The sequence below is a fragment of the Salvelinus fontinalis genome, chromosome 36, assembly GCF_029448725.1.
Source record: "Salvelinus fontinalis isolate EN_2023a chromosome 36, ASM2944872v1, whole genome shotgun sequence".
NCBI classification, from domain to species: Eukaryota; Metazoa; Chordata; class Actinopteri; order Salmoniformes; family Salmonidae; genus Salvelinus; species Salvelinus fontinalis.
Window position 1 is genome coordinate 22,561,744 of NC_074700.1, and position 13,427 is coordinate 22,575,170.

Sequence of the window (13,427 nt, forward strand, 5' to 3'; positions counted from 1 at the left end):
AGTTCCAGAGATGGCTTCCCCTACCAGTCTGTCATCAGAGAAGAAGTTCCAGAGATGGCTTCCCCTACCAGTGTTGTCAGAGAAGAAATTCCAGAGATATTTTCTTCTACCAGTCTGTCATCAGAGAAGAAGTTCCAGAGATGTTTCCCTCTACCAGTCTCTCATCAGAGAAGAAGTTCCAGAGATGGCTTCCCCTACCAGTCTCATCAGAGAAGAAGTTCCAGAGATGGCTTTCCCTACGAGTCTGTCATCAGAGAAGAGGTTCCAGAGATGGCTTCCCCTACCAGTCTGTCATCAGAGAAGCAGTTCCAGTGTTCTGTCTGTCTGGATGTGTGTATTGACACGGTCACGACCCCATGTGGCCATACCTTCTGCATTGGCTGTATAAGAGAGCTCTGGAAGAAAAGATACACGTGTAAGTGGCCAACCTGTGAGAGAACCCCAAATTAACCTCAACGTGGAATTCAAAGAAATCGCCGATCAGTTGAAGAGGACTCGAGATGGCGTCTCAACCATAACTGCCGCCAAGTCTGGTGAAGTGGCCTGCGACGTCTGTACCGGATGAAGCTCAAGGCCCTGAAATCCTGCCTGGTGTGTCTGACCTCTTACCGTGAGATTCTCCTGGAGCCTCAGAGTTGCTATGCTGAAGGTCCACAAGCTGATCGACCCAGTGGAGAACTTGGAGGACAGGATGTGTAAGAAGCACGAGAGGCTGCTGGAGATGTTCTGTAAGAGAGACCAGACAAGTGTGAGTCAGTTCTACATCGAGACAGAAATAAAGTCTCCCCTTGGAACGGATGAAAAAAGTGTTCCTAGCCATCAATAATGAGAAACCACTTGATACTGACAACATAGATGGAAAGCTGCTGAGGATAGTAGTGGAATATGTTGCCACTCCTTTTTCTCATATCTTCAATCTTAGTCTGGATATTTTTTTTGCTCCATCACACCTGGAGGCAACTAAAATAATTCTGCTACCCAAGAATGGTAAGGCTGATTCAAATATTCAACTAATCGTCAAGCTTTGAAAATTTGAATCAGCTGTGTAGTGTTAGGGCAAAAACCAAAACAGGCATCCCTTGTGGAGCCCGAGGACAGAGTTTGGGAAACCCTGGTTTAAGTCTAGTGGAAAATCATGAGTAAAACAAAATATCTCACCTATAGGCAGGTAGCCTAGTGGTTAGAGCATTGGGCCAGTAACTGAAAGGTTGCTGGATTGAATCCCCGAGCTAACAAGGTAAAAATATGTCACTCTGCCCCTGAACAAGGCAGTTAAACCACTGTTGTCACGGCCATTGCTGGAAGAAGACCAAGTTGCAGCGTGGTCAGCGTACATTTTACATTTTAGTTCAAAACGTCGCCAACAAAACAACAAACGAAAAACAACCGTGAAGCTTACAGGGCATTAGTGCCACAAACAAAGTTAACTACCCACAACCAAAGGAGGGAAAAACGGCTACCTAAGTATGGTTCCCAATCAGAGACAACGATAGACAGCTGTCCCTGATTGAGAACCATACCCGGCCAAAACATAGAACCACAAAATCATAGAAAACAAAACATAGAATGCCCACCCCAAATCACACCCTGACCAAACCAAATAGAGACATAAAAAAGCTCTCTAAGGTCAGGGCGTGACAACTGTTCCCCGGTAGAATAAAATGTAGACCAATCATTGTCATTCTTCATGGCCTCTAGTTTCTGTGTGCCAAATTTTTTTTAAAAGGAAAAAAATCTATGCTTGAGTTACCCTAACCTTAACCCTCTTCCTATCCTTCTCAGGTGGGGGACAAGACCTACTGGGTTCTAGGTGTGGTCAGAGAGTCCGTCAAAAGGAAGGGTATGATTTATCTACCTCAACCCCAGAGAACTCCTACCGGACCGTGAGGCTGAAAGGAGGGGACGAGTACCATGCCATCGAATCCCTCCTCTCTCTCGGACGGAGAAGCCCTAGAAGAAAATGACTGGTCATTAGGAGTGTCTGATGTATAATTTGGATTCAAGGTGGGTGTGTTTGTGGATTATAAGGAAGAGTTGGTGTCCTTTTATGATGCGGTGTCCAAGTCTCATATCTGTTATTTTATTGGGTGCTTCCTCAGTCCCAGTGTTAATGATGATGGTAAAATCTCAGCCCTATTGGTCATTTCCTGTGTCAATCATGAAGCGTAGGTTTCTGATTTGCCTAAAACCATACCTCAGGCCCAGTGGGCGTGCTTGTTTTACACCACCCTGTGGCATGGGTAGGTGGGGATTTCACTTCAGGACCAATGGAATGGTCTCAATTTAGCCCTATTGGTCATCTTCCCTGTCAATCATGAAGAGCAGGTTTCTGATTTGCTTCTATCTATGAATCAGTCCCAGTGGGCGCGCTCATTTTGCATCACAGGTGGCCTGGGTGGGTGGAGACCTCACTTAAGGACCAATGTAATAGTGTGCTAACCCCACCCACACGGGGCACCAGGCGATGCAAAACGAATGCAGCTATTGTAAGTGATGGTAAAAAGTCAGCCCCATTGGTCATTTCCGCAGTCAGTCATGACGGATAGGTTTCTGAAGAAGGCTACCAGAAGTTTCTGTTGTGTGTGAGAACATGTCAAATACAACATGTGATGAAAGACATAATTAATTAAATCTTGACTAGTTGTCTATGAATGCTCAAATGTATTGTTTTCGATTTTAATATTATAATACATAAGCAACATGAAAAGTGTTGCTGCAAACTTTTATCAGGCCTCAAACAAAAACTGTCCCCAATAAAGGTTTGCAGCAATACTTTTCATATTACTTATATATTAGGATATTAAAATACTCAATGTGATTAAATGTTTGGCAATACTGTGTTTATGCGCTTCTTCTTCGCTATTATGGCGGTCCGCAAACAAATGACGTAGGTGGATACTGCCACATAATGTATTGGATGTGTATCAGCCTACTATTCTGTAGCAGGAATTCATTAAACGTTGCGCGGAAAAAAAATTGCCCTACCAACTAACCCTGCACCCATTAAAACCTCACCACTTGTTGATGTGCTTACTTACTTTAAGGTCACGCCTTTCCTTCCATCTGTGTGTAACATACTGCTTTCCATCCACCCAGAGCCAGAGTTTCCATGTGTTTTGCATAACCCTACTGGTGCTGAGAGCTCAGCTGCATTCAGAGAGCTGAGAGGATATTGCCTGCATCCCAAATGGAACCCTATGGGAAAAGGATGGCATTTGGGACTTGATTATTTTCTAAATGTAACATGGATATTACCACATACTTGTTTAAAGGGGCAATTTGGGATTACAACAACAACAAACACTTGTTTAATGTCATATTCAAAGGCCTCAAATTACAGATGATAGTATTATTACGTCTTATCAGTCAGTGAACCATGCCAGGAATGCTCAACAAATGCTACATTCTCAGGTCACAATTACAGTATTTGTATACAAAGCCTTCGGACAGTATTCACACCCCTTGACTTATTCCACATTTTGTTGTGTTACAAAGTGGGATAAAATTGTAATGATCAACGATCTACACAAAATACTGCACAAAATACTATGTCAAAATACAAGAAAAATTGTAACATTTGTAAAAATAAAAATAATCTTGATTAGGTAAGTATTCAACCCCCTGATTCAATGCATGCTAGAATCAACTTTGGCAGCGATTACAGCTATGAATCTTTCTGTGTAAATCTCTAAGACATTTGCACACCTGGACTGTACAATATTTGCACATTATTATTTAAACAATTCTTCAAGCTCTGTCAAGTTGGTTGTTATAGACACTATAACTCTAAAGGCCCACTGAAGATGAGCTACTGTATGCTGAAGGTCAGGTTGAACTTGTATACTATTGACTGGAAAATATGTCTTAGAAATTGCATGTTAACTCAATTAGGGAAAACTAACTTATTTGCTTGAACAAGGTGATTTGTTTCAGCAGTGCAAGTTTCCCTTATCCAGGTGGCCCCTTCATATGCATACACACGCGCACGCACATGCACGCACGCAAGCACATGCACGCACGCAAGCAAGCACACGCACGCACGCATGCACGCACGCACGCACGCACACACACACACACACACACACACACACACACACACTAACACAACTTACACACAGACACGGTGAAGGTTGTAGTTGCCCCTTGACACTGATCTTGGGTCAGTTTTGCATTTCCCTCACACATTGTTAAGGTTAGGATTGAGGGAGGGGAAACTGATCCTAGATCTCTACCTATGGGAAACTTCACTCTGGAGCCTAATGCTCACATACAGGTGGGTGAATAAATCAAATCAAATCACATTTTATTTGTCACATACACATGGTTAGCAGATGTTACAGTTTTTTACGATTGCTGACACACTACAATTTAACTTTTCCCAAAATTAGCAAAACCTTACACTCAAGGAGCAAAACACAAGGCTAGATTTGCACAACTGTAAGCACATTGTCAGCTTCACACTATTTGCAAAACATTACACACAGTGATTTGCAAAACACTAAACACACTTGTATACATCAGACACAGAAGTATATCATGATGTCACTTTCTTGCAGTTCAAAAGCACTGACTGTCAAATTACCACACCTATGAGCCAATCTGTTAAACACAGTCATCAGGTGCACAAACACATGATTGCTAAATTGTAGACACACCAATCAGCTTTAAGCACTATAAAAATGCAGGAGGTAGGTTCACCTGCCTTCAACCAAAATGGAAGGAGTCAGAAGAAGAGTGAGGGTGAGAGGAGGAGTACACAGAAAAGGAGGTAGAGGAAGAGGCAGAGGCCGAGGCAGAGTCAGAGTCAGAGGTCGAGGAAGACCTGAAGCAGGAGGAGAATGTGCACAAAGAAGAAGAGGACCAAACTTATCAAATGACATTCGTGCAACACTAGTGGACCATGTTGTGAACCATGGATTGACGCTGAGGGAGGCTGGACTGAGAGTTCAGCCAAATCTTAGCAGATATACAGTGGCATCTGTCATAATGTCACTTTTCGACAGGAAAACAGGTAAAAGAAGATCTGTCTACAGTTACAGTAATCAGCCACTTATTGTATGCACCATATCAGCACTTGTGATACCCCTTCCTGTGACATTGTACAGTAAGTTACATGTATTATTCTCTACATAGGATTGAGGGTCGGGAACGACAAGGAGGAACGGGGCCCATATTCACGCAAGAACAAGAGAGAGAGATAGTAAACATGGTTTTGGCCAATAATGCTATCAGGCTCAGAGAACTACAAGCCAACATTATCGGTGACCATGCCATTTTCAATAATGTCCATCAGGTCTCTCAGTCAACACTGGCACGCATCCTGAAAAGACATCAGGTTCAAATGAAACAACTTTACTGAGTGCCTTTTGAGCGGAATTCAGAGAGGGTCAAACGGCTGCGGCATGAGTATGTGGAGGTTTGTATTGTTCACTTTAGCACTGTGATGTTGCATACTGCACACATGACTTTTTTACACTGACTGTATACTAGACCTATCCTGAACTACACAATCTTGTCTTTCACTGTATTTCAGGGAGTTTTGTAGATGGATGCTGAGGAAATCCTGCATGAATTCATATACTGTATACTGATGAGGCAGGGTTCAACCTCACAAAAGCAAGAAGGCGAGGCAGAAATATCATTGGCCACAGGGCTATAATCAATGTCCCAGGGCAACGTGGGGATAACATCACCCTTTGCGCTGCCATTTCACAGCATGGGGTTGTCCTCCGTCATACCAAAATGGGCCTTTACAACACACCTCACATTCTCACATTTTTGGACCGATTGCACCACATCGTCACAGTAGGTAATGAAATGCACCAGATGCAATACACGGTCATCTGGGACAATGTGTCATTCCACCGCTCTGCTTTGGTCCAGAACTGGTTTCAACACCATCCACAGTTGACAGTACTATACCTTCCACCATACTCTCCATTTCTAAACCCTATCGAAGAGTTTTTCTCTGCATGGCGGTGGAAGGTTTACGATCTCCAGCCCCAGGTTCAGGTACCCCTCATTCAGGCCATGGAGGACGCCTGTGACCAAGTCGACGGCGCAGCTGTGCAAGGATGGATTCGACATTCAAGACGGTTCTTCTCGCGTTGTCTCGCTAATGGCGATATTGCTTGTGATGTTGATGAAATTCTCTGGCCAGATCCAGCTAGGCGAAGAGATAATGTATAGTATGTTTACTGTAGTATTTTCTGTACAATATTGTCAGTTTTTTTCTGATTATTTTTTATGTTTGTTGTTGTTGTTATTTACTGTAATTGTAACCTCTACTGGATACAATATTTTAAGTTTGTCTGTTGTTTGCTGAGCTAACAGTGTTATGCACACTACTGTAGTAGCATGAAAACTGGGACATGTTTTGTTGTGATTCTCCATGTTGACATGTTGACTGATTTGGGTATATGGAGAGAAATAAATGATATTTTCCTCAGTCTGCAGCGTTGGTCTTGTGTAGTGTTTGTATAGTTGCACTTTCTCTGTGTACTTCATTTACACTACTCTAATCACTGACAATTAGACTTGCTAAAAGTGTTTTAGGTTAGCAACAGCAGTGTGTAACTGGTTCAAAAAGATTGAAGTCATATGAAATGTGTGTGTTTCCTATGGTAACAAAATATTATTTTTCTGAAGTCGTGTATAGTTTTGACAAAAGTGTTCCATTTTGCAAATGATCTGAAGTGTTGTGTTACTTTGGTGTAGGGTTGTGCTAATTGTGTGTAGTGTTTTGACAAACCGGGCCCTGTTTTCAAAATTGTGCTTAAACAATTGAAAAACACTGTAATGTGAGTGTAGCGAAATGCTTGTGCTTCTAGTTCCGACAATGCAGTAATAACCAACGAGTAATCTAACCTAACAATTTCAAGAGGAAGAAGGAAACCATGTGACATCTAATGTTTGCATTTTTCCATGTCAGAGAAACAACCCCATTGTAAAGAGAGAGTGAAAGGGAAAGAAAGAAGGAGAGAGAGGAGGACGACACAGCACTCTCTGGGTCAAAACTTCTTACAACAGGTAACAAGTTAAAATAATGGTTGTATTTGTTTTATTTGACCTTTATCTATCCAGGAAGAAGTCCCTTGAAGACCTCTTTTTGTCTTTTAATCACCTGAATGTAGGGAATAAAAAAAACATTGTTGTTCATAGTTATTAGTTATTTTGAAAAATGGGAAGTTTAATATATCACAAAATGGAGAAATGATTCTTTAAATACTATCTAATACTATTTAACTTTATTTAATGTTTAAATGACTGTGTATTGCAGATATGGAAGGGAGGGCTCTCATCCTGGTACTCTCAGGTCAGTGTGTGAAAGTGTGTGTGAAAGTGTGAAAGTGTGTGTGAAAGTGTGAAAGTGTGTGTGAAAGTGTGAAAGTGTGAGTGTGAAAGTGTGGCAGTGTATCTCTGTGGTATTGCTGAATCATACACATAACTGCATTTCTCCACAGGGCTGTGCACCCTCTCCTCCTGCCTCACTCGCGAGTACCACTATGTTAGCAACCCTAAGACCTGGACTGAAGCACAGAGATACTGCAGAGAGAAGTACACTGACCTGGCCACCATAGAAAACATGGAGGAAATGAAGAGGCTGATCAACACTGTAGACAGTGGTTATAATGGATCAGCCTGGATAGGGCTGCAGAAGGGAGATATCATGGTGTGGCAGTGGTCTCTGGCAAACAGAGATTACTATGGGGAAGAAGGAACTGGGTTCAGGAAGTGGAGTGAAGGAGATCCTGATAATGGTATGGGGGGAGTTGAAGAAGAATGCGCTGCAATGAATGAGAATGGTCAATGGCAGGACATGCCATTCAATTTTAAATTGTCTGTCTGCTGCTATGACGGTGAGAGTTACTGTTTTCATGCTTTTCTCCTTCCAAGTTTCTTAAGACACACCAGACCTGGGTTAGATAAATAATACTGACTTTGTGTCTGTATTTAAAAAATGATGTTTTTGAAACGTATTTCAATTGAAGAGGTTAATTCCAAAACCACATATATTCATTTTCAGAAATTATGGTAAATTAGCTTTTATATTTTAAAGACCTTATTAAAGAGATTTGTGTGATTTTTCACCACCAAATCATGGTAAGGATTTTGTATTTGTATTTGTTTTTTATTAAGGATCCTCCTTAGGCTGCCAAGGCAGCAGCTACTCTTCCTGGGTTCCAGCAACAATAAGGCGGTTCTATACCTTTTACAGACATGTATTTGTTTGAAATCTATCACTTGATGGTTTCAAAACACTATATATCTGCCTCACCTTGAGATAAATAAGTATTAGTGCTAAGTTTTACACAAATTACTTTTTTTTTTATAAACACATGAAACATTTGTGCAGGACCAGGTTAATGTAGGGACTTACAAGGGCTAAAGCCCCTGGGCCCAAGAGAGAGAAAAAACAACAATTGTGGATTACATTTTTATCTCAAACACATACATGTAACTGCCAAGAAAGTGTTTCCTTTATTTTGGCAGTTACCGATATGGGAAAGCTGTGATTTGGGCAGCATGAGTGCCATATACAGTATACAGCTTGTTGTGTTGTGGCAATAGCCATATAATCCATAGAAGGGTTTTGGAACCTCTTCCCTGGCAATTTGACCGTTAAACTCATGGGTACACTAGCAATGGCTGCCCATCCTGACTTGAACGGCAACAGCCTTGTATGGATTCGATTTCTATGGTAGGTTGCGGCTGTCAGTTTGCCTTTTGCAAATTTCTAAATACATCGGAGGAAAAGATTTACAATTTGGAAAGCAAATGCATACTGGTGTACAGAAAAGTCTAATCTGTTGGCGAACAGCAGCCAAGGTATCTTATCTTAAGATAGGCTATTGCCACGACGAGCGCATCGGCCATCACTCGTAAGAAGCCTAAGGCTTCATCTTTATCATTGGGTGAGTCAGTGTGCCACTTGAACATTTATATAACTGTAGCCTATCGTGTAAATATATATTGTCGCTTCATTGGATATTGTTTGAATTCAAGACAACAACACTGTCACACCCTGATCTGTTTCAACTGTCTTTGTGCTTGTCTCCACCCCCTTCCCTTCCAGGTAATCACCCATCTTCCCCATTATTCCCAGGGTATTTAAACCTGTGTTCTCCATTGGTCTGTTGCCAGTTCGTCTTGTCTCGTCAAGCTTTCCAGCGTTTTTCCCGTACTCCTGTTTTTCTCTGGTTCCTGTTTTCTAGTTTTCCCGGTTTTGACTATTCTGCCTGCTCTGACCCGGAGCCTGCCTGCTATTCTGTACCATGTGACACCGCCTTTCGATTACTGACCTCTGCCTGCCCTGACCCTGAGTCTGCCTGCCGTTCTGTACCTTTCTGACACTGCTGTGGATTACTGACCTCTGCCTGCCCTTGACCTGTCGTTTGCCCGCCCCCCTGTTTTGTAATAAACTTTAGTTATTTCGAAACTGTCTGCATCTGGGACTTCTCCGGAGCCGTGATAAACACTAAAAAACTGCCCGAGGCCTATAAATATAGCAATATGAGATCTGTATGTAAAATATTTACATTTGACATTATGGTCCTTTAGCAGACGCACTTATCCAGAGCGACTTACAATTAGTCCATTCATCTTAAGGTCGCTAGGTGAGACAACCACATATCACAGTCAAATGTACAGTATACGAATATTCCATTCCAGCTAAACAATGGATATATAGAGTTTTGCAACAAAATCCATTTTAACACACCTCTAAAATCTATGAATAAAAAATATGACAACAGTAATATTTTACACACAAATGAAGGTCCCATAAGCAATAATTTCTGATGATTGTGAAACATTTCTGAAATGTTTTTAAAATGGTTGTATATAGTGTTTTGGAACAAAACTCTTCAAGTATATGTTCACTTACATAGTCCAAAACATCTGTTTGAATGAAGTATCCAACTACTTTTTAAAAATATATATAATGATAGGAATTCAATTAAATCTGTATCCTAACAAAAAATCTGCCAATCTCAAATATTTCAGATAGAAACAATATTAAGGTTAATAATAACGAGTTGATGACCTGGAGAGAGGCTCAGCTCTACTGCAGGAAGCACCACACAGATCTGCCTAGTGTGAAGAACCAGAGAGAGAACAATGTGTTACAGAACCTAGTGCTTGGCAGTGGTCTGATGTGGATCGGCCTGTTCAGAGACTCCTGGAAGTGGTCAGACCAGAGTGACTCCTCGTTCAGATACTGGGGTCCCAACCAGCCTATTAATCGCTTAGGGAATCAGAACTGTACTGCAGTATGGGAAGGAGTATGGACAGAACATCCTTGTATGTATAGGATTCCCTTTGTTTGTTATGGAGGTGAGTCTTCATTTATTTAGTGATCTCTTAAGTATCTTTACATCATGGCCTACTATAGTAAAGGCAACATTTGTAAAATGCATTGTGAAAAAATGCCACGTTTGCTGTCAAGGTTACCTCTTACTGTAACAATAATCATGACACGTCTGTGTATTTCTATGCTCCTCCCCCCAGTGAAGAAGACACAGCAGATGGTGAGAGTGAGGCTGACCACAAAGGACCAGAACATGGACCTGACTGATCCTGACATGCAGGAGGCCATCTTGCAGCAGGTGAGTCCCCAACTCTTCGTGAAATAAGCTCTTTCCCCATTATAGTTATATTATGAGCAGAGCAGAGCATAGCATAGCACAGCATAGCATAGTTATACTGCATTCTGTTTCTTTGTGTTCCTGAGATAAAGAAGGATCTGAGGGAAAAGGGGATGTCTGATGACGTCAAACTGAGATGGAAGGAGCAGCCCGATGGAAACATATTCCGCAAGGAAAAAAAGATGGATCCCCAAAAGAAGAAAATGAAGGAGAGAATACCAGTTATGACAAAGAGAGAACTCTAAACTTGGAGAATTATATTTCTTTTTTTCTGGGAAGTTCTACATATTATTTTACCTGATTTTGAGTTTTTTTGGTCTCCAACTATATGGAATTTGCATATTTATATAAGGAATAATAGATACTATCCTTAAATATGTAACCCGTATTTGGTGAAACTGCCTCATTCTTTTTTGATATTACAACAACAGAGAAGTTACTTCAAACAACGAACACTGTTTTTCCCCCTCAGACATCATTGCAGGCGCGACAGACCTCTGTTTCATCACAACAGCACAAAAACAATAGCAAGGCGCTGGGATGAATTATGGCGTGGTTTCACCAAATGTTGATTCTAGCTTTAAGTAATACACTGCTAAAAAAAGAAAGAAAGTTTAGAACATGTATTAGTAGCGTGTGTAACATTATATGCTGTCGTACTCATTAAGAATGAACCGTTTTGTTTCAATTGATGATGATATGAGTATATGTTTAAATACATATACCTTATCGCTACAATACATATACCTTATCGCTACAATACATATACTGAATTGTAGCGACCTTAACCAACACCTACTGTAGCAAACTCGTCAAGAGATTCAGATCTCTTGGCGTAACAGCTAAGGTGTTTGTTTGAACTTAGCTAGAGCCTGGTTTGAGTCCTGGTCGGGGCTACCCCCCTGGAATTTACTTCAGTATGTAAATTATGTAGGTGAAATATGTATCAATGATATAAATCATGTTTGAAAATGTTTATAATCATGTTTGTAAAGTAGTTATAAAATAAATGTCAGTTAAACATTGTAACTCTGGGCAGACAAATCCTGTTCACTTCTCCAGTGTGATGATGTCATGGACCCTGATGGTGTGACTGTGAAGGATTGGGCCTCTAACCTGCTCTGTGCTCAGTCTCCTTTTTTGGTTGCAGGTAGAACCCTTCTGGTTCCAGGCAGATTCCTTTTGGGCTCCCCTTCTACAGAGGGTTCTACCTGGAACCCAAAAGGGTTCTATCTGGAACCAAAAAGGGTTCTACCTTGAACCAAAAAGGATTATTCTATGGGGACGGCCGAATAACCATTTTGGAACGATCTTTTCTAAGATTGTAGGGGAAAAGCAGGTTTTCAGTCATCATTCAACACCACATGTTGGCAGCCTAATGCCTATACTATAGGGTTGAGCTCAGAGGGATAACACAATCTTATGGCAAATACAGATGACTAGAGTTCAGCCCCAGGTGGTCACCTTGGTAGCTGTATTCATCAGTGGCCACTGGTATTTGCTAGGTAAATTGAGGCAGTGCACCCTGCCATGGTGAGCGAGGCTGATGGATGACTTGGAGTCACGGCAGTGGCGGCCATTTTGTTTCACCTGTGGAAATTTAAAGAAACTGTAAATGGTCATTTGGAGGGTTACTTTGCATCTCAGCCCTCTAAAGACCTTTGCAGAGAGGAGAGGCAGCCACTGACCGAGACAACACCAGACAGACACAGCAAACGGGAGATCTCAGTCCACAGACCAGAGAACCAGAGAGCAGACCATCTCAACAGGTCGATATCTTTGAATTTGATTTTATGAATCTAAACTGAATTATCCAAACTGAGTAATCAATCAAACTGGGGGAAAACATATTTGTTTGTTGCTTGAAATTGTTACTGAATTTTAGCCTTAAAAACTTAAATATGCTTGTTTTTTTACTGAGTGATTTCTATAACTAAATATGGACCAAAGAAAATATTTCAAATGTCTTTATATATTCATAAAAGATTTTACCTCTAATTGAATTCAATGAATTGGAGTGATAGTTTTCCCAAGTTTTACCCCAAACATGTAATTGCTTTTTAACCCCAAGAGGAATTATGAGTCTTTAGTGTTTGAAGTGGGCTGAAATAGGTGCCGGTACTGTCAATATTTAGGTGGCAAAACAATATTTTTAAGCCGATATTCCATAATGGTGCCGGTACTTAAGGAGTTGAAAATTCGAGGTGTGGAACTCAGTACCATGACCCAAATTAAGCACGGGTCTTAGACATGTAATAGTATAGCAGTGTTGCTGCCGTCCCTCTCCTTGCCCCAAGGAGTTCATATTAAAACCCTCTTACTACCGACTGGGGTCATTTTGATCACAGAGACATATTTGTTATCAGAGCCCAATGGTTGTTTATTCAATTCTTCAAAATATTTATTACTTTGTCAATCAAATTGTTCTTAATACATCAAAATTGTTGTTTAGTGGGGCTCCCGAGTGGTGCAGTGGTCTAAGGCACTGCATCACACTGTGCCACTAGAGATCCTGGTTCGAGTCCAGGCTCTGTCGTTGCCGGCTGTGACCGGGAGACTCATGGGGCGGCGCACAGCGCTGTCTGGGTTAGGGGAGGTTTAGACTGGGTGCATGCATGCTGACACGGTTGTCAGGTGTACAGTGTTTCCTCTGACACGTTGGTGTCAAGAAGCAGTGCAGCTTGGTTGGGTTCTGTTTCAAAGGACACATGGCCCTCGACCTTTGCCTCTCCCGTCTGTACGGGAGTTGTAGCGATGAGACAAGACTGTAGCTACCAATTG

At 41.4% G+C, this 13,427-nt stretch overlaps 1 protein-coding gene across 1 annotated transcript; it reads left to right on the forward strand.

The window, feature by feature from the left end:
- Positions 1-640: 640 nt before the first annotated feature.
- On the forward strand, positions 641-11,675 carry LOC129835643 (C-type mannose receptor 2-like). Its single transcript, XM_055901364.1, has 7 exons — positions 641-748; positions 1,783-1,840; positions 7,280-7,315; positions 7,464-7,859; positions 10,006-10,335; positions 10,510-10,607; positions 10,733-11,675. Exons 1-7 carry the CDS (start codon positions 641-643, stop codon positions 10,889-10,891), a joined length of 1,185 nt encoding a protein of 394 aa, XP_055757339.1. The 3' UTR covers positions 10,892-11,675.
- The last annotated feature ends 1,752 nt before the right edge of the window (positions 11,676-13,427 follow it).